The 27,793-nt window shown below is 37.2% G+C and overlaps 1 protein-coding gene across 1 annotated transcript in view; it reads right to left on the bottom strand.

Annotated features, from left to right (window-relative positions):
• Positions 1–23,638: 23,638 nt before the first annotated feature.
• The window catches only part of LOC106000466 (prefoldin subunit 4-like), a 41,326-nt gene continuing 37,171 nt past the window's right edge, over positions 23,639–27,793 (bottom strand). Inside the window, exon 4 of the mRNA XM_013035739.1 lies at positions 23,639–24,029. Coding sequence (XP_012891193.1) covers positions 23,639–24,029 — 391 coding nt within the window. The remainder of the gene's footprint in view (positions 24,030–27,793) is intronic.

Raw genomic sequence — 27,793 nt, 5'->3', positions numbered from 1 at the left:
TCCTTACTGCCTCACATTGGGTATATAATGCTGAAAAAGTTAATCAAGGAACAGACCCAAAGAATTACAACTTCTTTTGAACAAAACCTCAATTCTAAAAAACACTACTAGTCCTAATATTTAAATCATGTGAGAAAATTAATTTTTTTTATCTTGTTACCTTTGGTCTCAGCACGGTATGAGACATGTTAGCTAGAGAGCACAAAACTTACAGTCTTAGGTGAAAAGTGTTGCTGGCAATTAAAACTTTTTCATGTCATTTGAATCATCTGAAAATATTGAAAGTTAAATCTGCCGGAACACAAACGATCACTACAACACAGAGAATGAAACGTAATTATAAAGTTTTCCTAATGGTACTGACTAGCTCTCCCTCTGTATCCCATGCTTCCACAGATACTGCATGAAGACAAAATAATTATAGACTGAGGCCTTAGGCTCTAGCTTTCTTATGAAAATCAAATACTATAGTGCATTTAAGAAGTCTGGGTAATTTTTGGAAATATTGGGAAAAATTAAACTTTTATTGCTCTGTTAGACAGATGCCAAGGACACTAGGCTACTAGAATTATCAGAAGAAAAGGGATACTGTGTGAGTGACTTTTTAGGTAAATATTGCATACTCAAAGTGGTATATCATATCTGGATATATATTAGAAACAGATTATTATTATTATTATATTTCCAAGATAAAAAATTCAACCATATGAAGAGAAAAGCTAGCAATATGCATAAATTCCTTTCTTTCCAGTCTTCCTGTCTTCTTCTGTGTTGTCCAATGCAAAAAGTATAGAATTCCAGGAGAAGGAAAGAAAATCAAAGCACTTATTTAATACTAAAGGAGTCGCTAGTGGAAAGAGATACAAGATTCTTATAAAACAGCCTTGTATGCACAGTGAAGGATATAATGAGAGTTAAAGCCTTATAGTGGATCATTGGCAAATAAACTCATTTTTCTTCTATGGTTCCAGCTGTTACTGGATATTAGAATTCTAAATCCATTATGCAGACTAATGCTACATGAGTCACTGTTTTGTACATTGGCAATGCCTATACTACTGACACCTGTAAGATCTGTTTGCACTCACCAGGAATGCTCACACATTCCCTTGGGAGGCCCAGGCAGGAGAATTGTGGGTTCAAGGCCAGCCTGGGTCAAGTTTGTGAGAATTTCACTTTTCTTTGTTTATGTTTTTATTGTAAAAATACTGTACAGAGGGGTTACAGTTACATGAGTAAGGTAATGAGTACATTTCTTATCTAGCATTGTTACCTCCTTTGTTTTTCCTCTACTGTCCCTTACCTCCCCACCTCCCTAACTTCTCCCTCCCCGCTCCAAAGTTGTAAGGTTCGTTTCCAACATAGTGTCTTGTACATCTCATTGTTACAATGGGTCAACCTGTATCCTTATTTCAGCATTCTGTTATTTCCTTTCCCCTCCTCAAATTATATGCAGGGCACTGGAATCAAATACAGTGAAAACAGGGGTTATACCATGGGGGAAGAACATACAAAAGAAACAAAAAAAATCACATAGTACATTATAAATATCTCACAAGTTTCTGGGATCACAAAAACAAAACATAAACAAAAGACCTTGGAGTATTGCTTGTATAGTGGAATACTCTTGTAACATGCCTAAAGTCGAGGGCTCAAACCCCAGTACCACATTCATACAACATGGTTCCTAATATGCCTCAAAAAAGGTTGCTTCTCAACAGTAAATAATATTTTTATTTAATTTCATTCCACTTTATTGGTATACAGGCATTTAATGAAAATAAAGTGTGTTGGACTTTCAGGGAAACTCCCTGCTCTGCCATCTGAACTAAAGCTACTACCTAAATTAAGTCCTTGACTCATAAAATTTAAACTAATTGCTTTGACCTGGTTCACTGATGACTTGGATAAGTTGAAACTCGATGGTGACTTTTGGGTTATTGCTTATGTTCAGTCCCATTGTATGTCAGCATATTAAGAATTTAATACCAATATGAATGATTGCTCTCCTGAGTAGCCACAACTCAAGGCCATTTTCATAGATTTTGGTCATATACCCCTAAATAAAGTTTGGTATTGTTTTACTGATTCAAAGAATATTGACTAGTGTCCACTTGTTCAGTCTGCCATTTGGAAAACTGTAGACTAAAAACATCTCTTTTAGAGCTGCAAACAACAAAAACAAATTGTTAATACTCAAACTACCTGAGTCATTCATGTACATGATGATCATAGTAATATAACATTTTCTGATAAGACTGTATTGAAATTGAGCATGCATTACCTAAGTGGCTAGAATACCTTACTGAATCTGCCATTATACTAGACATGACAATACATTCACTTTCATAATTGTAATCAAAGTTAAATGACTCTATTTTGATTGCTACCACATCTTTTCATATTTTACCTACAATTGAGCAATGCCACATTGCATGAGATATTGTGTCCCATTCTAGACCTATCACATTGATTACAATGGCTTTTTAAAAATCTCCTCTATAGCCAGGTGCCAGTGACTTATGCTTGCAATCCCAGCTACTCAGGAGGCTGAAATCTGAGGATCACAGAATGAAGCCATCCCAGGAAGAAAAGTCCATGAGAGTCTTATCTAAAATTAATCATAAAAAACAGCAGTGTAACTGTGGCTCAAATGGTAGAGCACCAGCTTTGAGCACAAAAACTCAGGGATAGCACCCTGGACCAGAGTTCAATCCCCAGGACTAGCAATAAAAAAGTCTCCAAATAACCAACACACACACAGACACACACACATCATAAGTGGAGTTGTGGCTCAAGTGGTGGCACTCCAGTCTTGAGCGAAAAAGCTAAAGGCCAATTCCATTTCCATTACCAAATATTATTCCTCTCATTTTCCCATTCCTCACCAATCCTTCCATCTTCCAGCTATTAGAAACCACTAATTTGCCAGGTGCCCATGGCTCATGCCTGTAATCCTAGCTGATCGAGAGTCTGAGATCTGAGGATTGCAGTTTGAAGCCAGCCTGGGCAGAAAAGTCTCCGTGAGTCTCTTATCTCAATAAATTACTCAAAAAAGCTGGAAGTGGCACTCTAGCTCAAGTAGTAGAGTGCTAGCCATTAGCACAAAGAGGCTCAGGGACAGTGCCTAGACCTTGAGTTCAAGCCCCAAGACCGGCCAAAAAAAAAAAAAAAGAAAGATAAGAAAAGAAACCATTAATTCCCTTTCTGTTTGCTATTTTGAATACTTCATATAAATGGAATCCTAATAATCAGTCTTTTGTGACTGTCTTCTTTCAAGTGGCATGCTTTCAAATTTTACCCACATATGTGGCATGTACCTCATCATTTTATGACTGAAAAATAATCCATTATAATACATCTATTTATCTATATATCTACATATCTATGCTATAGTTTCAGTCTTCAATGTCCCCCAAGGGTTCATGGGTTAAAAGTTTTCAGCTTGGTGCTATTAGGAGGAGGTGGAGACCTTTAAGTAGTGAGGCCTACTGAGAGCTCAGGTCATTGAGATTGTGCCTTCAAAGGGGTAATGGAACCCAGCCCCTTCCCCTTCCTCTTACCTCTCCCACTGCAGTATATGGGTGAGTGGACACCCATACACTGTTGTTCTATGTCACCACAGGCCAAAAACAGTGGGACCAATTGCTCATAGATCGAAACCTTCAAAACTTGACCCAAAGCTGGTTGCTGGTGGCTCACGCCTGTAATCCTAGCTACTCAGAAGGCTGAGATCTGAGGATCGCAGTTCAAAGCCAGCCCGGGCAAGAAAGTCCATGAAACTCTTATCTCCAATAAACCACTCAGAAAACCGGAAGTGGCGCTGTGGTTCAAGTGATAGAGAGCTAGCCTTGAGCTGAAGAGCTGTGGGACAGCACTCAGGCCCCGAGTTCAAGCCCCACGACCGACAAGAAAAAAACAAAACAAAACAAAAAACCTGATCCCAAATAAGCTTTTCCTCTTTTTAAGTTAATTTATCACATTCATCACAGTAGGGGTTGGGGATTTAGCTCAATGGAAGAGTACTTTCCTGGCAAGTGCAAAGCCCTGAGTTCAGTCCTCAGCTCTGGAAAAAAAAAAAAAAAAGAAAAAGCTACAAAAGGCCATTCATCACAGTAATGAAAAGATAACATGTTAACTAGCATAATGAATATAGCACTTTTTGTTTATTCATTTAACTCTCAAGGGATATTTGTGCTGTTTTTCATTGAGCTATCTGCTAATGGGCATGAAGGTTGATTTCATATTTTGGTTAGTGTGAATAGTGAAATGAACATAAGAGTACAGACTTCTCTATGATAATTTTGTTTCAAAGTACTTTGGGTAAATAACTACAACTGGGATTGCTGAACAATATAGTAAATCTACTTTTAAGTTATTTTGAACTTAATATAATATATATAATATTATATAATGTTCATATCAATTTAGGTTTTATTAGCAATATATATAGGTTTCATTTTTCTCTACATCCTCAATAGCAATTCTTAAAACTGTGAACTAATATTCCCTTCTAGGTATGATTTACATTTTCCTGATGATTAGTGCTATTGAACTTTTTTCCAAATACTGATTAGTCACCTATATATCCTCTCTTGAGAAATATCTATACATTTCTTTCCCATTTGTAATTAGATTGTTTTCTTTTTATAAAGTTGAACTCCAGATATATTCTGGATATTATTCCTTTATCAGATGTACGTGCTACAAAATGTTTTCTCATTATGTGGGCTGCCTCATTAGTCTGTTGATTGTTTATATTGCTGAGCAGAAACTGTTAATTCAAAGTGGCGCTGTAGCTCAAGTGGTAGAGCGCTCACCTTGAGCTGAAGAGCTGAGGGACAGCGCCCAGGCCCAGATTTCAAGCCTCATGACTGCCAAAAGAAAAAGAAAAAAGAAAAAAGAAACTGTTAATTCAATACAACTTGTCTGATTTTTGCTATTGAAAGCAGTGCCTTAGTGGTAAAAATCTAAGAAAATAATTGCTCAAAACTATGTCATGTAATTTTTCCCAATGTCTTTTCCAGAAGGTTTTTTTGGGGAGGGGGGGTGTTTGTATGTTCTGTTTTTGTTTTTTCAGTGCTGTTTCAGGAGCTTGAACTCAGGGCTTGGGTGCTGTCCTTGAGCTCTGTGTACAAGACTGGCACTCTATCACTTGAGTCACAGCTTCACTTCCAAATTTTTTGGTAGTTAATTAGAGATAAGAGTTTCATGGACGTTCCTGCACAAGCTGGCTTTGAACCAGAATCCTCATATCTCAACCTCCTGAGTAGCTAGGATTACAGGCATGAACTACTGGCCCCTAGCTTCTTCTAAACAAAGTCTCAAGACCTTCGTTTAAATTTTTAATCAGTTTAGAATTGTTTTTATGTGGTGTCAGATAAGGGTCTAGTTTCACTCTCTATGTGGCTATGTGGTTTTCGCAGAATCACTTATGAAATACCCTGTTTTATTACTCCCATTGTGCATTTTTGGCATCTCTGTCAAAGCTCCATTGACAATATATGCTTAGGTTCATTCCTGGAATCTTTATTCTGTCCACTGATTAGTGAGTCTATTTTTATACCAGCACTGAACTGTTTAATAACTATTGTTTTGTTCTTCCTTTGAAATCAGGTAGCATGATTGATGCTCCCAGGTTTGTTCCTTTTGCTCATGATTTCCTTGAATATACCGGATGTTGTCTGGTTTAGTATTATTCTAGTCTTTTTATTTATTAAAAAAATGACATTGAAATTTTGACAAAGCCTCCTTTGAATTTGTAGATCTGATTGGGTAGTATGGACATTTTAATGCTAACCATGCACTCTTCAATTTCATTAATGTTTTATTAGTTCTTAATATGTAAACATTTCATTTCTGTAGCTAAATTTATTTCTGAGTATTTTTGAAGCTATTGTAAATAGGAGTGTTCTAATTTCCTTTTCAGAAAGAAATATTATTCATTTGTAAGTACTGAATTTTTGTTTTGATACTTTACTGTATTTGTTTATTAGTCCTAACATTTTGGTGAAATATTTAAAACTTTCTATATACAAGATTTGTGGTCAACAAACTACAATATTTTAACTTTTTCCTTTCTGATTTTGATGCCTTTTATGCCTCTTGTGTCTTTCTTCAGCATTATTGCTCTGGCTACTACCTCTAGTGCTAAATTGAAAAGAAGTGCTAAGATTAAACATCCTTATGCCAGTCTAACCTTAGAAAAAAAGCTATGCATCTTTTGAGTACGCTGTTGACTGTGACTTTCTCATATATGGCCTTCATTGTGTTGATATCAGGCGTAAATTTTGTTGATTTAATTCTCTGAGGACTTTTTGGTAGTACTTGGTTTTGAACTTAGCACTTTACCATGTAAGTCGTATCTCCAGCTTTAGAGAATTTTCATCATGAAAGGATGTTGAATTTTGTTAATTTTTCTCCTATTAATATAACCATACCATTTTAGTATTATTAATATTGTTCTATTAATGTGGTCTATCATAGATATCAAATTGTTTCTGTAGAGCTATATTTGCATCTTTAAGATAATTCCTCCTTGATGATCGTGAATAGCATTTTTATAGTGTTGTTGAGTTCAGTTTATATTATTGACATTTTTTGCACTTGTGGTCATCAAATATATTGTCTTGTAGTTCTCTTTTCTTCTATTATTATTGCTATTACTATTACTATTATTATTGGTGATTTTGGTATCCAGATAATCTTTTTTTGGGGGGGATCCAGTCATGGGGCCTGAACTCTGGGCTTGGGCGCTGTCCCTCAGCTCTTCAGCTCAAGGCTAGCGCTCTACCACATGAACCAAAGCACCACTTCCAGCTTTTTTCTTTTTGCTTATGTGGTGCTGAGGAATCAAACCCAGGGCCTCATGCATAGAAAGCAAGCGCTCTACCACTGAGCCACCTTCCCAGCCCCAATCCAGATAATCTTGACTCCATAAGATGAGAGCTTTATGGCCAGACTCAGAAAATATAAGGAACACAACTTTTCTTTCATATGCAAAATGTAGTAATGGCTTGGTTCTTAATGTGACACTATTAAGAGATGTTGAGCTAGTGAGAAGACATCAGTTTATTGGGAATTTCACACAAAGGAATTATGGGACTCTAGTCTATTCTTTTCTCTTTGCAACCATAAGGTAAACAGCTTGCTTCACTAGCTGTCATGATTTGTTCTCTCACCATAGGCCCCAAAGCAACAGATCATAAGGTAGAACCTCCAAAACTGTGTGCCAAAATAATTCTTTTTTATTTTAAGTTTATTGCCTCAGATATTTGTTATAACAAAACTGATTAAAATAGTAAGTTGGTATTGAGAATTAGGGTAGTTTATTATACATGAAACCACACAGAAAACCTTTGAAATTGGTTCATAGGAGGAAGATGAAAAAAATGGAGAAACAAGCAACATAAACCCTAGAATGCCATAAATGGAACTTACTGGGCAATTCTGATGAAGACATAAAATTAGAATAATGGCAGAAATACAGACAGTAAAGTTATGTTCATAAGATTTTAGATGAAAATGGAGATTATTGGGACTTTAAGATAGAGGCTACTGGTATGGCTAAGAACATAGGTCCATTTTGAAAGTGCCCTGAACCTTTGTGAGGTGAAGCTTATAGAAGATGGACTATTTTATCTGGCAGAATACATTTCAAGTCTTTGTTACATTCAGACCTGCATGAGTAAAAGTAGCTTCTTTCAATCAAATTTATAGTGTGGAAACAGAGTGGAAATACTTGGGAAACGTAGTTTATCCATAATATGAGTGTATTTATTTATGCAGAAAATTTAGTCCCTTCAAAAACAACTTAAATATCTTCAAGTAGTTGTACAAAGGAGTTGCCATTCAACAAAGCAGTTTATGAATACAATGCGTCATGATCAATATAGCCAAGGAGAGTGTAGTTGCTAGATGAGAAGTAACAAAAAAGGCCAAATGCTTTGCAACAGAATGATAGGAAAGATGCCTTCAGGGCATTTCAAAACTCAGCCAGACCTGACCCATTATAGATTCATGGATATAGGAGACTAAATTTTGTTTCAAGGATCTTGTTGGAGGAGTCTATTGAGAAAAGTGCCTCAGGATATACCAATCATCCAAAAGTGCTTAGGAATTATGTCCCTGGTATTTGTGTCACCACATGCAGCTGGCAAGATATTTAAAGGTCTCTGTAGATGTAGTTCAATGTCTAAGTACAGCTTGTGCTGTTGGCAAATGTTGACCATATGATATTGGTTTTGCAAGCATGCATAATGTAAGAGATATGGAGTCTTTGAGGTTTCCTCCAAGATTTCAAAGGAAAGACAGGATAGCCAGACAGTGCTGGCATGGGTTTGCCTTTGAATCCTAGAGATGTAAAATGAGACAAAAGTGGCAATGAAGACCTCAGAAAGTCATAGGTGTCAGAAATTTGGGATGTTTGCCAAAAGTCACTCAATGTGCAAAGCCAGACACAATGGCCACCAACAAAGTCATAAACATAGGGGTTGCCAAATATCTTGGGAACCCACATCCCACCACAGTATGTCTAGATGCCAGTTATGGAGCTATATAATTTAATGTTTTCCTTGCTGGGTTTCAAGCTTGCTTTATCTTGAGCCCTACCTTTTTGTTATTCTATATAAAACATTTTAGAAGCAGCTCACAGTTGAGTGTACCTTGAGTCACAGGCATTTTGGAGCTCTGGAGATTTTTGGAGATTAGATGAAGGAGCTTTCCATTATGAAAGTGACATAAGCCATTGGGAGCCAAAAATAGAATGTTATAGCTGGGTTTGGAATGTTGCTCAAAGCCTCACATGAAAAAAAGATGGTGGTGTATGTGGTAATCATATTCTGTGTTACCCCCTTTCTCATTTTTCTCCCACTTCTACTCCCTCCCGGCTCCCCTCGCCCCCCTAGTTGTAAAGTTCATTTCCAGTATAGTGTCTTGTGCGTATGGCTGTTGCATTGGTTCATCCTTTGTCCTTTGTCTCACCATTTTGTTATTTCCCTTCCCTTCTCCAAATCAGATAAACATATATGGTACCAAAATTAAAAAAAAAAGTGACATCAGGGAATAAACCAAATTTTTAAAAAAAAGAAAAAAAAAGAAAGAACTTCATACAGTATGTTAACAAAAACTCTCTTGTTTCCATATCTTGGAGTTCATTTCAATTATCATCATTTTATTTGGTCATATGTATATAGCTATTGAGCTATTGTGATCCTCTGCTAGGACTATCCTAGACATATACTAATTATTACAAATGAGGGAAATCATGGGACCTATGTTTCTTTAGGTCTGGCTTACTTCACTTAATATGATTTTTCCCAAGTCTTTCCATGAAATAGGGTCTTGATTCCTGCCTGGACACATGCCTGGGTAAGGATCTGCTTATTTTCCTCCCATCACTGAGATGATGGGCACAGGTCACTGCGTCCATCTTCCCTTCATTGAAATGGAATCTTGTACACTTTTCTGCCACTGAACCTAACTATAGGTTGAGAAGATATCCAGTGAACTTTTCTGCCTCAGATGGTCCTGAACTGTGATCTTCTCATTCTCAGCCTTGCAAGTACCTAACATTACAGGCAAAAGCCACCGGTGCCTGAAATAATGTTTCTATAATAAGTTTTTATTGATCTTAGTACAATATGAGATTGTATAAATTTTAAAAATCATTCCTTAACAGGCCAAAAGGAAGTCAAGAGCTGTGAGATTATCTAATAGTACATTGGCCAAGGACTTGAAGCTAGTTTGTTGGGCTTCTAAAGCTGAAGTAGTATTATTGACTTTGATAAAGATCAAGAAATTGTCACACACTATCTCTAATTCAATGACTTAAGAAGTGAGAATAATCTCCCCTAATGTGTGCGGGATCAGAGTTGGTAGTCTCTTGGAATTTCCTGTGCTTAATCAGGGTTTGTTTTGGGGCTGGGAAGGTGGCTCAGTGGTGGAGCGCTAGCGCTTGCCTTGCATGCTCGAGGCCCTGGGTTCGATTCCTTAGCACCACATAAGCAAAAAGAAAAAAGCCGGAAGTGGCACTGTGGCTCAAGTGGTAGAGCGCTAGCCTTGAACTGAAGAGCTGAGGGACAGTGCCCAGGCCGAGTTCAGGCTCCACGACCGGACCCAAAAAAAAAAATCAGGGTTTGTTTTGTTTTGGAATTTCCAATTTAGTCATATGTATGACATTTTCAAGAAGAGAAGCTTGAGTATTCAGAAGTCTGTTATAATGATGCATACATACCCATTACATTGATAGGAGGAAGGCAAGGGAAGGCTTTTTAAAATTAAGCAAATACTACTTCAACTGAAATGCAGTACTAAGAGTATTAGAGTCATTGTCTACAACTGGGATTAATCAGCCAGAAATCCATTCCAAAAGGCAGAATCTTTGGGTGAAATTGAAAAGTATATGTAAAAGCAGAAATAAGTATTACAGGAAGAGATGCTCTCAAATAAATCAAAGGAAGACACCACACCATTTCCCCCAGAAGTTGCAATGCAACCCCCTTAGTCAGCAGTTGTGAGTTTACATGTAAGAAGGCACTTTGGGGGCTGAGAAGGTGGCTCAGTGGTAGAGCGCTTGCCTTGCATGCATGAGGCCCTGGGTTCGATTCCTCAGCACCACATAAGCAAAAAGAAAAAAGCCGGAAGTGGTGCTGTGGCTCAAGTGGTAGAGCGCTAGCCTTGAGCTGAAGAGCTGAGGGACAGCGCCCAAGCCCAGAGTTCAGGCCCCACAACTGGACCTCCCCCCCCAAAAGAAGGCATTTTGTTCTTACATGTTAGATGTGGCAACACATCAATTTCACATTAATAAAGTTGATGTGACTAAGGTACCATAAAGGTACTTCCATTTAGAGAGGTACCATATTTACAGAAATTTCCATTTATTGAGTTACTGTATTCAATGACTATGTATTTGATATTTGTCTGTGGAGTCAGATAATACATAACATATCCAGCAATAAAAGGGCTAATAGAACTACCTGAGACAAGCAGATAAATTAATTTGACAATATGATGCCATACACACTACTCTGTGGAAAGAGAGAAGATAGATCTTTATCTCGTCTCTCCATATCACATGACTGAACATGTTCATAGCCTTATCATCTTGGGGGACATTTCTCTACTATGACATGAACAGCCTTCATTGTTCAATGAGCAATATACCATTAATCTCCACAGCAGAGTTGGTGACTCAAGAAAAGTTTTTATATTATATATCCATATCAACTCCATAGACAAATTAGCATAGACACATTAAGGAAAATGTTGAGCTAGAAATCTCAAATCAATGATTGTTATCTTTAAAGTTCACATTGGCAAAATCCATTCACTGAACCCAGAGGATAAAAGTAAATGGATGTTATTGGTTTTTGTGCCCCTCTAATTAAAATAGCTATTCTGATTTCTCATTGATTTGAGTTTTCAGAAATGAGTTGTAGGTGATAGAAGGCTCTTTCTGTTCTTTCACAGAAAAAATGAGATCTATAAATGTAAATGAACAGTATACAATTGAAGAGAGGGAGCGAGCATACAATCTTACCAAATATATAGTCAATATAAAATATTTTTTTCAGGAAATCTAGAATTCCCAGACCACTTACCTGAGATGTGTTATCCAAGCTGGAGTTAACTTAGGTTTGTCCTTTTTTGTATGCTAGTCTTGGGGCTTGAACGCAGAGTCTGGGTGTTATCCCTGAGCTTTTGTGCACAAAGTTAGTTGTCTAGCACTTGAGTCACTGTTCCACTTCTGGCTTTTTTGATGGTTTAATTGGAGATAAGAGTTTCATAGACTTTGCTGTCCAGTCTGGCTTTGAACCGAAATGCTCAAATCTCAGCCTAGTGAGTAGCTAGGATTACAGACAAGAGAACTAATAGCCAGTCTAGGCTTGTCCTTTAATTGTTCATTAAAATGTTTAAACAACTCTATAACTTATGGATGCTATAGAGAATGAAAGTCCAATACAAACCATAACTGGACCCATTGTTATATTGTTTAGGCCACAAATCAAAGACTGTTATCAGATGCAGTGTGTTTAGGAAACTTGTACAGGAAAAAACATAGTCTAATATTTTCTGGACACTGTAGCCTAAGTTTATGGAACACATAGTGATTGCTAGGCCAAACTCAAAGAACATGTCAACTGTGATCAGGATCCAGCCAAGCCTTCAGGATGAGCAAGAGGTCCAATGCAACCCACTTAGCCAAGAACATCCTGACCTCTTGGTGTGGGGAATCTTTTTCTGGACAATATTTTTAACAAAAGTCAAGTGTTACAGCTTTTTCAGGCTCTTTCAGCATCTCCTGGGGACAATAATAGTTGATTCCCTATTCTAGAACAGTGTTTGAATTTACAGAAGATGTTATGTATTGAGATGATCAGTTAAACTTTAATTTACTGTAGGAGAAGAGACTATTCTATTTCTATTCAATTTATTTAGCTGATTACCACAATCTGCTCATTGATGATTATAAGTTCCTCATCAATGTAACAGACATTCTTATAGAGTGTTTTTTAGTTTATTAGCAAACTGGGCACCAGTGGCTCAAGCCTATAATCCTAGCTACTCAGGAAGATGAGATCTGAAGATAGTGGTTAGAATTCAGCTCAGGCAGAAAAGTCCATACGACTCCTATTTCCAATAACCTACTCAGAAAAAGCCAGAAGTGGTGCTGCGGCTTGAGTGGTAGGTGCTAACCATGAGCACAGAGAGGATCAGGGTACAGTGCCCAGTCTCTGAGTTCAAGCCCCAGGACCAGCAAAAAAAAAAAGTTAATTAGCAATCAGGCACCAATAGCTCATGTTTGTAATCCTAGCTACTCAAGAGGCTAAGATCTGAGGATCTCAATTTTTGCCAACCTAGGGAGGGAAGTTCATGAGACTGTTATCTCCAAAAATATCAGATATCACCAAAGAGCCAGAAATGGAGTTGTGGTTCAATAGGTAGAGCTCAAGGAAAGTGTCAAGGTCCTGAGTTCAAACATCAGGAATGGCGTGCATGCACATGTGAGCACACGCGCATGCGTGTGCACGTGCATACACACACACACACAATTTATTAGGAGCTTACTTGCTTCATTCAAATTTCATCTCCACAAGAAGCTTTTTAAGGATCTATTTCAAGATTGACCAGTAGCCAAAACAAATAGTAAAAATATTAGCCATATCACATGAGATAGCAAAACTGCTCTTTTTGTTGAGGCGGTCTTGACAAGAAATTGCACTTATTTTACACAGCATTGTTTTTGGTCCTTAGTAAAAGACAGATATCTTTCAAATGCACAGGCATCTGCTCTCCATTCCAATACCATAGAATTTAACTAGAAGTAGTTATCAACAAACCTGATCCATACATGGTCCAATGATATGTATGTATCTGGGCACTCAATGAGTATAACCATTTATTTGACAATATGACCAGAAAGCTGAACACTACTGAGGCTTGTTATGTGTATGTGCCAGTCCTGGGGCTTGAACTCAGGTCCTGGGTACTGTTTCTGAGCTTTTTTGCTCAAGACTAGCACTCTACCACTTAAGCCATAAATCCACTTCTGGCTTTTCAGTGTTTAATTGGAGTTGAGTCTCATTATCTTTCCTGCCTGGACTGGCCTTGAACAGTGATCATCAGATTTCAATCTCCTGCGTAGCTACAATTACAAGTGTGAAACACTGGCTGTAATTGCTACTGAAGTTTTTTCTCATGGACTTACAAGACTCCACTACAACTGAATTTTACCCACTGATTTTCCTGTTTATTCATATCTGTACTTTTTCCTAGAGTTTGGGAAATTTTCAGCTATTCCTTCTCTAAAGAGGTTTTACCCTTTTTGCATTCTCAAATCCTGCTTGATATCACTAACCCAAATGCTTGCTCTTTTAATATTGTCTGAAAGTTTCTCACCATTCGTTTTCATTCTTTTTCACTTTTTATCCTCTGGCTGTGAGGCTCCTTTTTGAGAGGTAGTTTCTCTTTATTGAAGAAAAACACAATTTGTATTTATATTGCCTAGTTTTTTCTTATAGTTTTATTTTTAGAAGTAACTTATAAAACAGGTAAAGGCATGGAGTAATGTAGTAAGTTATTTGATATTTTGAACATATTACATTTCATGGATATAGATTGCACAGGAATTCTATTTTATATTTTTCAAATCAAAAGTCCATATTACATTAAATTATAAAAGATATTTCAAAGGACTTAGGATTTGAAATGTATTTTTTAACTTACAAGATTTTATTTTTATTTTTATTTATTTATTTATTTCAGGTCAAAGACCTAAACTTGAACTCAATACCTGATGCTTTTGTTCATTAGCTAGCGCTCTACCAATCGAGTCACACTTCCTATCCCTGTATTTTTTATTTTTATAGCATCAATAGGATATAAAAGGCAGTTTCACAATAATATATCCATCAAGATATAAATATATATACATATGTGTATGATGTAGTATATGTGTACACACACACATGCACATACAATATACCTTGATCAGATTCACTCCCTCTGTCACTTTCCTTCATCCTCCTCTACTTCCCAAATCAATCCAATTAGGTTTTATTGTTCCATTTCCACACATGCACATAAAGTATATTGAACATATTTGCTATCTAAAACCCTCTTTACTCATGCTTCTCACACCCATTCTACCTGTTTTACATTCTTGTCATTCAACTTTTAGTATGTGCTAATTGTTCACATGGGTTTCGCCATGCATATTCAGATTAACTCCTTCATTCTCACTGGTCCCATTCCCACTATCCCTTATTATTCAAGCTTTCAATGAGTTTAGTGATCTAATATCTTAGTAACTTGGACTAGTGTTACAATAAATCTGGCCCTCTGTGAATCTCTTGGTATGATTATTTCATTTCCTTTGGACTTATGCAGAAATGAGGTGTGTAGATCAGACAAGAGTTCTATTTTTAGTTTTCTGGAGAACCTCCATGCTGTAGTGGCTATAGCAATTTATATTCTCACCAACATTGAATAAGAGTCCACTTTTGGGCTGGGAAGGTGGCTCAGTGATAGAGCGCTTGCCTTGCATGCATGAGGCCCTGGGTTCGATTCCTCAGCACCACATAAGCAAAAAGAAAAAAGCCAGAAGTGGTGCTGTGGCTCAAGTGGTAGAGTGCTAACCTTGAGCTGAAGAGCTGAGGGACAGCGCCCAGGCCCAGAGTTCAGGCCCCACAACCGGACCCCCCCCAAAAAAAAGAGTTCACTTTTCTCTACAATCCCATCAGAACCTTTTTTTTTACTTATCATTTGAAAGGGGTGAAATGAAATGGTAGTTCATTGGAGCTTTTATTTGTATTTCCCTTACGGCTAATAATACTGAGCATTTTTCATATACTTGTCCATTTGTATTACCTCATAGAAGTGTCTATTCAAATCAAATACTATTTTTAAAAATTGGATTAATTTTATATTTTATTGTTTTGGTGCTGAGGTTTGAATACAGGGCCTTGTACTTGCTAGGCAAGCATTCTACCACTTGAATCACACTACCAGCCTGGATTACTTGCTTTCTAATTGTTCACATTTTTTAGTACTTCATATATTCTGGGTATTCACTCTCTTTGAAATGAATAGTTGGCACATACCTTCTCCCATTATACATACTGGATTTTCGTTATGTTCACTATGTGATTTGATATAAGAAGATTTTTAGTTTCATGTAATCCTGTCATTGCTTATTTTTTCCCCTCTGTGCTTTGGAGTCATATCCACAAAATAAGAATCTTGAAATGTTCCCTTGTTTGTTTTGAGTAGTTTCAGAGTTCCATATCTTTTTGTTTTCTTATATCTAGGCTTTTGTTTCATTTTGTTTTGATTCTTATACAGAGTCAGAGATAACAGTCAAGTTTCAATTCTGTGCAAATGGATATTCAGTTTTCACAGCACCATTTGTTCAGAAGGCTATCAATTCTCCAATGCATATTTGTGGCATCTTAAGAACTGTTGGCAGTAAATGTATGAGTTTATTTATGGGATCCCTGCCCCTTTACTCTGGTCTATGTGTCTATTTTTATGAAAATACCATGCTGTTTTCATTACTATGGCTCAACAGCTAATTTGATTCCTCTATTTATGCTTTCTTTTTTTCTTTTTGCAAGAATGTTTTGGCTATTCAATATCTTGTGCTTCCTTATGAATTTGAGGATTTTTTCTATTTCTGTGAAAAATGGTATTAGTATTTTGATGGGGATTTCATTTAATCTGTAGATGCTTTTGGATAGAATGGCCAATTAAACAATACTAGTTCTTCCAATGCATGAAAATTAGGAGTTTTTTTCACCTATTAAGGCTTTTTCAATTGCTTTCTTCAATTTTTAATTATTTTCATTGTAAAGGTCTTTTGTTTCCTTACCATTTAAAAGAATTATTTCTGTGTGTGTGTGTGTGTGTGTGTGTGTGAGAGAGAGAGAGAGAGAGAGAGGGGGGGGGGGAGGGAGGGAGAGGGAATGGAGAAAGGAAAAAAACACAGAGAAAGGGAAAGGACCAGGGCACTCTCTTTTAGCTCTCTTAGATTTAGGCTAGTGCCCTACCACTTTAACCTTACTTCTATTTCTGGCATTTTGCTGGTTCATTGGCTATAAGTCTCATGAACATTTTTGCTAAAGCTAGCTTCAAGCCATGATCCTCAGATTTCAGCTTTCTGAGTAACAAGGCCTTCAGTGCCAGGTTATTTATTTATTTATTGGTGTGGATGTTGTGAATGGAATTGCTTTTTGCACAAATTTGTCATTGTATAAAAAAACTTAATCAATATTGTATATTGATTTTATATTTTCTGTTTTTCTAAATTCATTTTTCATTTCTAGGATTTGACTGGACCTTTGGTTTTGTTAATATATAGGATTGCATTGTCTGAAAATTAGGATAGTTTGACTTCCATTGTCAAATTTACATAACTTTTATTTATTTATTTTTCCTCATTGTTCTAGCTAAAACATATAGTACTTATTGCTAAGATAAGTGAGTTGTCTTGTTCCTTAGCTTGGGGAAAATGCTTTCAGTTGTTGCCAATTCACTATAGTGAATATAATGGTGGCTGTAGGTTTGTGATATACAGTGTTCACATTTTGAGAGATAATCCTTTTTTTTGGGGGGGGGTCCAGTCGTGGGTCCTGAACTCTGGGCCTGGGTGCTGTCCCTCAGCTCTTCAGCTCAAGGCTAACACTCTACCACTTGAGCCACAGCACCACTTTCCGGCTTTTTTCTTTTTGCTTATGTGGTGCTGAGGAATCAAACCCAGGGCCTCATGCATGCAAGGCAAGCGCTCTACCACTGAGCCACCTTCCCAGCCCCGAGAGATAATCTTTTTATATGTAATAGTGTCTGAAATTTAAACATGAAAGCATGTGGAATTTTACCAAATGGTGTTCCTGTAGCAGTTGTTATAATCTTCCAAGTTTAATTCTGCTAGTGTGATACATTTACTGAATTATAAATATCAAACCATGTTTGAACCTCTGGAGTAAAACTAAATAGATTCTGGTGTATGATCTTATGTAGTGCAGAATTACATTTGTTGGTATTTTGTTAAGGATTTTTGCATCTATGCTATTCAAGATGAGATTCTAAGAATAGGAGACTAGAGGATAATGATTATATAATTCTTTCCTACACCCAATTTTTTTCTCTCTTGCCCACATCATCACAACTTTCCTTATTTTTCTACCTGAGGAACAGATGCCAAGACAAGGGCTTCTTTTTCACTTGTCATAACAGGAATGACTTCTGATATGGTTTAAAACATGATTTCCAAAATTTGTATGTCAAGGACCTAACTCCCATAATGGTATTATTATAAAGGATTTTTAAAGCAGTAATTAAGGTTAAATTATTTCATTGAGTTGTTCCTAAACCAATATGATTTGTGTCTTAAGTGAAGAAAAGATTAATACAAATGTACATGTACAAGGGTATCCACTTAAAGATACATGGAGAAGAAGATATCCATCTATTCACCAGGGAGAGATGCAGGCCTCAAAAGAAATCAATCTTGCTAACAACTTGATCTCAGATTTTAACCTAAATAATTCCAAAGAGATAAATTTCTGTTATTTAAGCTACTCAGGCTGTCTTACTTTGTTACAAAAGCCCTGTCAAATTAGTTGAATTCACAAGCAATACATTCTATACTTTCAAACCTTTATGTAAAAATTAATCAAAAATTAATATAATGGATGGAACTTTAACACCACCTGAATAATTAAAGTTGACAATAAATACAACATTGGCTAATTCTGAAGATATATATATATATAAGCCTATGCAACCCTACCTAATATGTGCAAATCTAATTTAAATGAGGGTGGATTGACTGACATGTGTTAAATAAATATTGTTCCTGTCAATTGCAAAAGGCACAGTAACAGAAGCTGATATATCATTCAAACAAGTAAGTGTTTGGATAAAAATAAATAATAACTGCTGAGAAAGATAGTAGCTGCTAGAAAGGGAAAAAATAAATCAATTAAGCAGCAGTGACAATTCAACTGATGTTGCAAGTGAAGCTCAAAGTAACAAGATAGTATTATCTCTTAGAAAATTTAGCAATTTAATGGCTCTTATTTTTCATATCTACTATAAGTGATATAGTTTGAGAAAGAATATATGGAAATTGCTCCCTTCTGGGTCATAAACCTTGTGGTATACAACTGCAAATTTTGAGGATTGAATACTTAGAAAAATTCCTTGTTGTAATGGAAAAATATTGTAAGAATATTCCCCACATGCCACAGCCTACTATACTCAAATAAATCTCAACCTTGTTTTTGTTTCTAGAAAGCTTTTTTCTAAATTGGAAAAAAGTAATGTGATCCTAAGCAGCTTAAAGCAGGATGTGTCATGAGGTGGGCCAAAATTCCCCTGAGAATAGTTCCACACAGAGGCAAAGAAAGATATTGTAGATCTTATGACATACTCAAATCAAATTACATCTTACTGTGACCGCTACTATTTATTTTTTTAATTGTGAAAATACTGTACAGAGGGGTTACAATTACATGGGCAAGATAGTGAGTACATTTCTTATCAAGCATTGTAGCCTCCTCCTTTGTTTGAAGCCAAAAATAGGTTACAAACAATCAAAGAAGAATATTAGCCCTGTATTGCTGTGTTAAATTTGGAGACAGGAAGATAAAGTAATCTGGATCCCTTTAAGATGGCTGAATAGCCAGGCACCAATAGCTCATACCTGTAATCCTAGCTACTCAGGAGGCTGAGATCTGAGGGTCACAGTTCAAAGCCAACTTGGGCAGGAACGTCTGTGGGACTCATATCTCCAAAAACTACCAAAAAACCAGAAGTGAAGCTGTAGCTCAAGTGGTAGAGCACTAGCCATAAACAAAAATAAGCTCATGGACAGTGTTCAGGCTGGAGTTCAAGCCCCAGGACTGGCACCCGCTGCCCTCTTCCCCGCCCCCCCCCCAAACAAAAGATGACTGACTAGAAATAATGTTACAACAGAAGCTTCCTTCATGTAATTAACTCCATGAATGAGAGGAGTCAGAGTAATGAAGAAGAGACTATTCCAAAGAAAGGATGAGTATCATAAACCATGAAATAGGTGAAAAGAGAGTTGAAGTCCCTTGGAGGAATAGATAGGCCACCCACCAAGAAGTAGGAAACATCGCACAGCATTGAACTAAAGGAAAAGGAAGCCAAATTGACAAGGTAAGCCAGACAGTTTTGGCAACATACTAGCAGTCCTAACTACAGGACAAACCAACAGCCCTTGCAAGTTTAAATTCAGTGTATGAATTTATTGTGACAATCAACCTTCTCACATGACAGACTAATATTGGGAACTATGGCTGGGAGCCATCTTGACAGCTACACTAGGGGCCTGAAAACAAGGGATAAATGTGAGTCTGTCTAGAAATTTGAGGACACCTAATGATACACAGGGTGAAATACAACCAGGAGACATAGTTATGTTATGAGGAGGTGCAGGGTTGGACTTGGACCCACTGACAAGCCTAGGTCTTAGGAAACTTAGGCTGTAAAAAGCATAGATATTGGTAGTTCTAGACACTGTAGTGCAGAAGGAACTCCATCACCTGTGTATAATCAAGAGACTGAACCATCCAAGCCAATCAAGGGACTGCTCAATATCTGGGAATGCATCCATGTCAAATGTGGTAGCTGGTAGGTGGGACTGAGAGCTCTGAGAACTCAGAGCTTAATTCTAGTGGGTTATTCTTTCTCTAGTTGCCTCCTTCCTGCAGGGTGATTTATTGTTGGTCAGATTCAGAAATGTCTATTTTGTTGAAATCAAATGCCAGATATCCTTAGTCCCCCCCAACAAGTGAAGATCTCAAGGCTCTGTTTGCATAGACTCTGTGGAAATCCCTAAGTTTGGACATTTATTATCCATGTATGCACAGAAATATGGGTGAAAGGAAGGTGCCTAGCCAACAGCTATGGTTCTTAGGGCCAGCAGCAACTCTAGGTACAAAATGATATCTTAAAGTGAATGCAACCCTGATGCTCACAACTAACCTTTGACTAGCCCCGCCCTCACACACAATTCAACTTGAAACAATTGTTATAAGGGCTTGTTATTTCCTCTATGAGTGATCCCTCAAGAAAATATAGCTAAGAAGTCAAGGAATAAAATTGGAAGAGGTATCTATTTTAAAAGACATGGAAGGATCAAAGAAACAGCTGAATGAAACTTGATCTGGATGAGACAGTCATCGACACAGATTAGTAATTCAGGAAGGATATGGGGATTGTGGGGGGAAATGAGAAATATGAGAGGAAGCAAAATGACAGGTTAGAAGCATCCACTATTTTTATTTCATGAATGAGAAAAATCAAGTAACACCGGTGCTACTAGAGTCTGAAGATAGGGAAGGAACAGTATCAGGAACCATAAAAAGTTCATCAGAGAGGCAGGAGACCACAGAAAAACAGGGGGGCTGGGGGAATAAACAACAAACAAACCAACAAACTAACAAAAAACAGCAAGAAGTTCCAAGCAGGCCCTACTGGTTCCAGAAGAGAAATGAAAGCAAAAAACTTCATTACAAGTTAAAATAGATGGACCCGATAACAAACTGCCATTTCTAACTGCACAATAAGTTCACACCCCAATCCTTAAATCCAGAGTAGGGATCTGTGATACAGTAATGGTTCTGGTGTGGAATGCTAGCCTTGGTGAAGAAAGACATCTGTGTCTACCACCTTACTTCAGGGGACAACCAAAAGATTCCATGTTGAGAGAGAGCCTGCTACTTGGAACTGGAACACTCTGAGGGGGGTGGAGGGTACTGACAAACAAGACACACTCAGGCTCAGGGAGTGTTGGAACATCATGTCAAATTTGGGGTGAAAAACCTCCATGAGTAGTGGTCAAGGATGTGTAGGCTGAGCCATGAGATGTGCAGAGTTTAAGCTGTGAGAAACCATTCAGGCAGCATAGAATATCAGAAGCTTAGGCACCTGCAACTGCTAGGCTACTGTCTACTGGCTGCTACAGTTTAGGTACAAAGTGTAGTAACCGCCTGTGTCTGTGCTTACCTAGATCTCCACAAGGGCAGCAACTACCTAGGTTCCCACACATTAGGAAGAATTGAATCTACCAAAGTCCCCATCTGCTGGAAAGAGCATAGACCACCCATTTCACCATCCTCTGAGAACATCTGCAGCCACCTAAGTCCCACAAGGAAGTCCCCTGCATCCATCCTGCCAGGGAAATGCTTAGTGGAAACTGTGTAAGAATGGGGGTGGTAAGGTCCCAAGCCTCAGAAATCATCACAGGAGATTAAACAGATCTCCAAATTCATAGTCCTTAAATTAGAAAACAAGTAACAATGAACTCCACTCTAGACTCCAATCTAAAGACTGCCACCTTCTGGTTCTAAATGTAGAGATAAATAAAAGCTAAGATATTTGAATGGTCTTAATATATTTAACACTGCTAATGCCACGTACAACCGAGAATTTTTTCTGGCAGTTTTGGATTCAGAGTCCGAATTCCCAACTATGTAGCCTTGAACACATTTTGGTAAAGCACTCTATTTTTCTTTTTTTAAAATGAGGACAAAATTAGAACTTAAAATATGTACCTGAGATTGAATTGTTTAACTCAAAATATATATTGAAGTTCTTCTATTCCTTGGTCTCACTGGATTAGATGAAAGGGACAATTTGAGGAATCAAACAGTTAGACCATTCAGCACTTAAAAATTATACAATTCCCAGCCTGTCCGGATAGCATGACCTTAAAACAGGGCTTAAAGTTGGTCTGGCCACATATTTGTTAAGGTTTGTAGGCCTGGGATTTATGAATCCACTCAACCATTTCAGTAGAAGCCAAAAACAGACATGAAATTTAACCATGAAGGATATGAGGAGAATCTTCATGTCTAATGGTGTGGATTTCCTTAAAACTACAGAAAATCAACATACAGTGTCAGAGTTGTTTTTTTTAAAGATCTGCTTTAAAAGCCTAGCAGCTGCTGCAGAGAATAGAAAGAATGGCATTTCACAAAAGAATGGCCCAAATGCAGAAGAGATGATATCCAAAAGATAGGCATTCTCTTCTTCAACTTGACATTGGCTATTTGTGTATCAAAAGTCAGAGCCTATTATTTCTTTTTTTTCCAAATTCTTTATTGTGATTAAGTGATTACATAATTTCCCAAATTTCACAGTATTGTGGAATAATGATGCTTAAAGTCACAACACATTCTAACTTTCATGGGGCAAATTGTCTATTGTGATATGTACATTTCTTTTGTTTTACATAGCATCAGCTGTTTCCTCTTTCCCACTCATTGCAGGGAACCAAGTGCTGTTTGCTAGAAAATACAGCTACTACCTTAAATAAGAGCTGTTAAGCCTTGGAGCCTATTGATACCTTGTTTGACAACATTGCTTGGAGCCACCACTTTGCATAAGAGCCGTTAAGCCTTACAATTTACCATTGTCCTGTTTGACAACATTGCTTGGCGCCTTCTGAAGATTCCCCACCTATGATCTTTTGCAAGATATACTTTGCAGTTTTGGTGCCTAGCAACCCTATTGACCTGCTGATGCTAATTACCCTACTCAGCATGTTATATATACTGCTGTGTAAAAAATAAAGTTTGAGACCTTGATCAGAACCCTGTCTTGGTCTCCTTCCTGGTGGTCTGGTTTGTCTCTCATTCAGGTCAGTTCCTCTTCGAGCCCTTGTTGACCGACCCCGCGGGCCGGGGCAACTCATTTCAGTTTTATGTCTTCAGAAATCATGCCAAAGGAGGAGATTGGGAGAAAAGTCATAAAGTTTATATGCCAGAAAGTGTGGGTCTACTTATGTGCAGAAATAAGAGCAGGGCCCCCCAGTAGAGCTAAATAATAGTGCACTAAACCACAAGTGATTATTCTATTACCTTGGAATTCAAGAAATTCTCATTACTAGTTTTAGATTTGTTTGAAGCAATTCGCTTTTGTTCCTTCCAAGTTATTCATTTCTTCCATTGTAAATAACTTTTTATTTTACAATTCTTTCCTTATCCCATCATTGTATATTGGAATCATTTAGCTTACTATTGAGGTTCCACAATCCACAGATGGAGAAGAGGTTTTTTTTTTAAATATTCAAGTTTATTTAACAAATTTTAAAAGTATTATAAAATGTTTAGCTTTCATCAGCTTCCAGGTTTATGTTGCTGCCAAATTTCACATATAGCTGAACTTTCAGATCTCTCTGCATGGCTGCCACTCTTGATACTAAGGTGTCAATTTCTTCTTGCAAGTTTTTCTTTGCGTCTACTAACATATGTTGGTTTTCCTCCTGAGAGTGGCTAATGAACACATCTCCAATTTGATAGGGTATCGTTATGCAGTCGTCATCTGCAAGCATGATGGCATCACAGGCATCTTCTAAGTTTTGGAGCTGTTTCTTTTTTACTTCTATTTCCTCCTTTAGCTCTGTGATTCTACTTGTATTCCGTGCAAGTTTGTTTAACTTTTGTTGATCTTCAAAAGTGACGCTGATATCTTCTGCAGCCTCCTTCTTCCTGGTGGCCCTGAAGAAGAGTTTTTCCACAGGATAATTAATACCCAATGGCCTTAACCCAAGTGATAAAGATAATTTAGAAGGTGAAATTTAAGAACTTCTTAGCTGGGTGCTTGTGGTTCTTGCCTATAGTTCTAGCTACGCAGGAGGCTAGATCTGTGGATTACAATTCAAATATATACTGGGCAAGAAAGTCCATGAAACTCTTATCTCCAATTAAACACCAAAAAAGTAAGAAGTGGATCTGTGGCTCAAATGGAAAAGGGTTAGCCTTGAGCAAAAAAAAGTTCAGGGATAACCCTTGAGCAAAAAAAAGTTCAGGGAGAGTAACTAGGCCCTGAGTTCAAATTGCTGCAGAATCTGAACCAAAAAACAAAACAAATAAAAACCTTGATCATTAACTTTAGATATTTTGGATTTATATTTGATTCTGGAATAGATTAAATGTAGTCAGGATGTTAAGATGGTCTGAACACATTTTACAGGTGAATAAACAGTAAGATCCTTGGGAGAATTGGGGTCAGAAGGCACTGTTATGAACTAAATTGTGCCAGCCCAAAAGATACACCAATGAAATAATGTTTTCCAAGCCCTCAAACAAAACATCTGCCAAACTAGATTATCGTGTTTAGCAAAGCTTCCTTTCATAAAAAAAAAAAAAAGCCAGATGTTGGTGGCTCATAACTGTAATCCTAGCTATTCAGCAGGCTGAAATCTGAGGATCACGGTTCAAAGCCAGTCTGAGTAGGAAAGTCTGTGAGATACTTATCTCCAATTTACCACCAAAAAGTCTTAAGTGGAGCTATGACTCAAGAGATAAGAGTGCTGCTCTTAAGCAAAAATGCTCAGGAACAGGGTCCAGGACCTGAGTTCAAGCCCCACAACCAGTAACAACAACAATGAAAATCCCTTCCATGACAAACAAAAACAAAAGAGAAGATGGTGCCCATTGTTTTGACTCCATGAATGAGAAAAGTTAGGGTAACAAAGGAGAGAATGCTGAAGAAAGGAATATCATTAAGAATAACGAAAGAGGTAGAAGAGAGAAGAAAATCACAGAGAAATGGAAACAACAGAGAAAACCAGAAAACAGTTAAACATCCTGATATTGGCCCCTAGGAAGGGAGGATGAAACTGAAGACACTATCACAATCACAGATGGCCCTGGTGACAAAATAATAATTTCAGCTTCAGAATAAGACCATACCTCTTCCAAATCTTAAATACAGGGTTGTGAAGGAAAAACTGGTAGAAAATGAGGGAGAAGGTGATACTGTTCAAAAAGAAATGTACTCATTACCTGACTTATGTAACTATTAGCCCTGTGTACATTACCTTCACAATATTTTTTTAAATAGTTAAGGGAAAATATAAAATAAAATACAGCGTAGTGATTTGGTGAGACAATGACTAGTCCTGTATGAAAGGTTAACCTTGATAAAGGAAGAAATTCTGTAGCTCCCCTCACTAGTGAAACCAATCAAGGTGCAATCTTGACACAGGCCTATTGATTGAGACTGAGTTACTTTGGAGGCTTGAAAATAAGAAACAATCATTTCAGAGAGTGTTGGGACACAATGCCATAGTGTCTGAGTAGAAGATATCCACAAAAGATAGTAATAGAAAGAGAGAGACTGATAGAATTCCAAAGAGAAGTACAGGTAATAGAGAGCTTTGGAAGCAAAACCAAATTGGCACAATTGTCAGATACTGTGATCCCCCAGGTAGGGAACAAGGCTCATGGCCTGAGGGTTGCACTAGAAACAAACACTGACCCTTTGGGTGGCATACTATTTATTCTTTAAAGTCTACCTCCTAGTTGTATCTGTTGGCTGTAGGTAAGACTAAGAACCTTGGCTGCTTTTCTTCAACAAAGAGATGAACAGCAATACATGACCTAAAAGCCTTAAAGCCCACATGTGGTATCTGCCATGTTTTTGCTGCATGTCTTTGAGGGCCGTAAAGCACACATTTGGTGTGCATCCTCCACACCCCACGCATAAGATCTGTAAACACTGAGACGTACCTCTAGGAATTGCAACCTGGTGAATGTTACAAGGTGTGATAGAATGCCCTGAGTCTAAATCCTCAAAATTAGATGACTTTTACAGTTTACTCCAAAACCCTCAGACAGACAGATTACTTGATAGCTTCTGGGAACACTGAAGCAGAAGGCAGAGAGGCTCAATTCACCTTCTTGTCACTATCAAACTCAATGCTCTATTTGCACATTCCATTTGCTGATGCATTCAGGGATTACCACTAGGATTAGATATTTGCTGCATAAATCAATAAATGTAATACAGGATATAAAAAGAATCAAAGACAAATGTATGACTAACTTAATTGATGCAGAAAAAGCCTTTTCTACATGATAAAAAGCCTTTTCTCTCATGATAAGAGATATGAAGAAACTAGGAATAGAAAGAGTGTGCTTCAATATAATAAAAGCTATATATGATAAAGGTTGTTTTTTGTTTTTTGTTTTGGTCGTGAGGCTTGAACTCTGGGCCTAAGCGCTGTCCCTCAGCTCTTCAGCTCAAGGCAAGCACTCTACCACTTGAGCCACAGCACCACTTCCAGTTTCTGGTGGTTTATTGGAGATAAGAGTCTCACGAACTTTCCTTACTGAGCTGGCTTTGAACCATAATCCTCAGATCTCAGCCTCCTGAGTAGCTAGGATTACAGGCGTGAGCCACCGGGGCTCGGCTTTTCTATGATAGCTTTAAACGTCATCATTCTATATAGGAAATAGCTGTAATCATTTTCTCAGAAGTCAAAAGTGAGACAAGGATATCTACTCTCTGCACTCTTTCACAATATAGTACTGAAACTTCTAGCCAGAGTAATGAAGCAAGAGAAATAAATAAAATAGATTCAAACAGGAAAGTAAAACATCAAATTATTTTTGTTTATAGATGATATCATCCTATTCTTAAAATACTCTAAAGATTCCACACCAAAAAACCTTTTAGATCTAATTATGACTTTTAACATTGTAGCAGCATATAAAATCAACACACAAAACCAGTATCTTTTCTATTCATCAACAATGAACAGTCTGAGAAAGAAATCAGGAAAACATTTCCATTCACAACAGCTTTCCAAAAATACCTAGACACAATTTCTTTTTTATTATTAAGTAGTTGTACAAAGAAGAATTACAATTCCATACCCACATAAAAATTTAACAAAGAAAGTGAAAGTAGCGCCAGGTGGTAGTGGCGCAAGCCTATAATCTTTAACTATTTGGGAAGCTGAGATCTGAAGAATGTAATTTGAAGCCAGCTCAGCCAGACAAATCTAAAAGGTTCTTATCTCCAGTTAAGTAATAAAATCCAAGAACTGGAGGTATAGACCAAGTAGTAGAGCACCACTCTCCAAGAGCATAAGGCCTGAAGTTCAAACCTGAGTATAAGAACAACAACAACTAAAACAGCACTATAAAACATTGACAAAGACATTAGAAGATGAAAAGACTTTCCATGTTCAGGCTCGGCAGATTTAATATTGTAAAAATTACCGTAGCACTGGGATAATCTGTAGATTCAAAGCAATCAAAGATAATTCAATATAGAGATACAAAAGTTAATCCTAAAATTCATAGCACAAAAGACAGCCAAAGCAATCTTTTTTTTCTTTTTTTTAATTGTGAAAATACTGTACAGATGGGTTACAATTACATGAGCAAGATAATGAGTACATTTCTTTTTTTTTTTTTTTATTGTAAAGATACTATACAGAGGGTTACAGTTACATGAGTGAGGTAATGAG

Source organism: Dipodomys ordii, unplaced genomic scaffold, assembly GCF_000151885.1.
Source record: "Dipodomys ordii isolate 6190 unplaced genomic scaffold, Dord_2.0 Scaffold219, whole genome shotgun sequence".
Classification (NCBI taxonomy): domain Eukaryota; kingdom Metazoa; phylum Chordata; class Mammalia; order Rodentia; family Heteromyidae; genus Dipodomys; species Dipodomys ordii.
The sequence above is the reverse complement of the archived record's forward strand: the minus strand, read 5'-3'. Positions and strand labels throughout refer to the sequence as shown.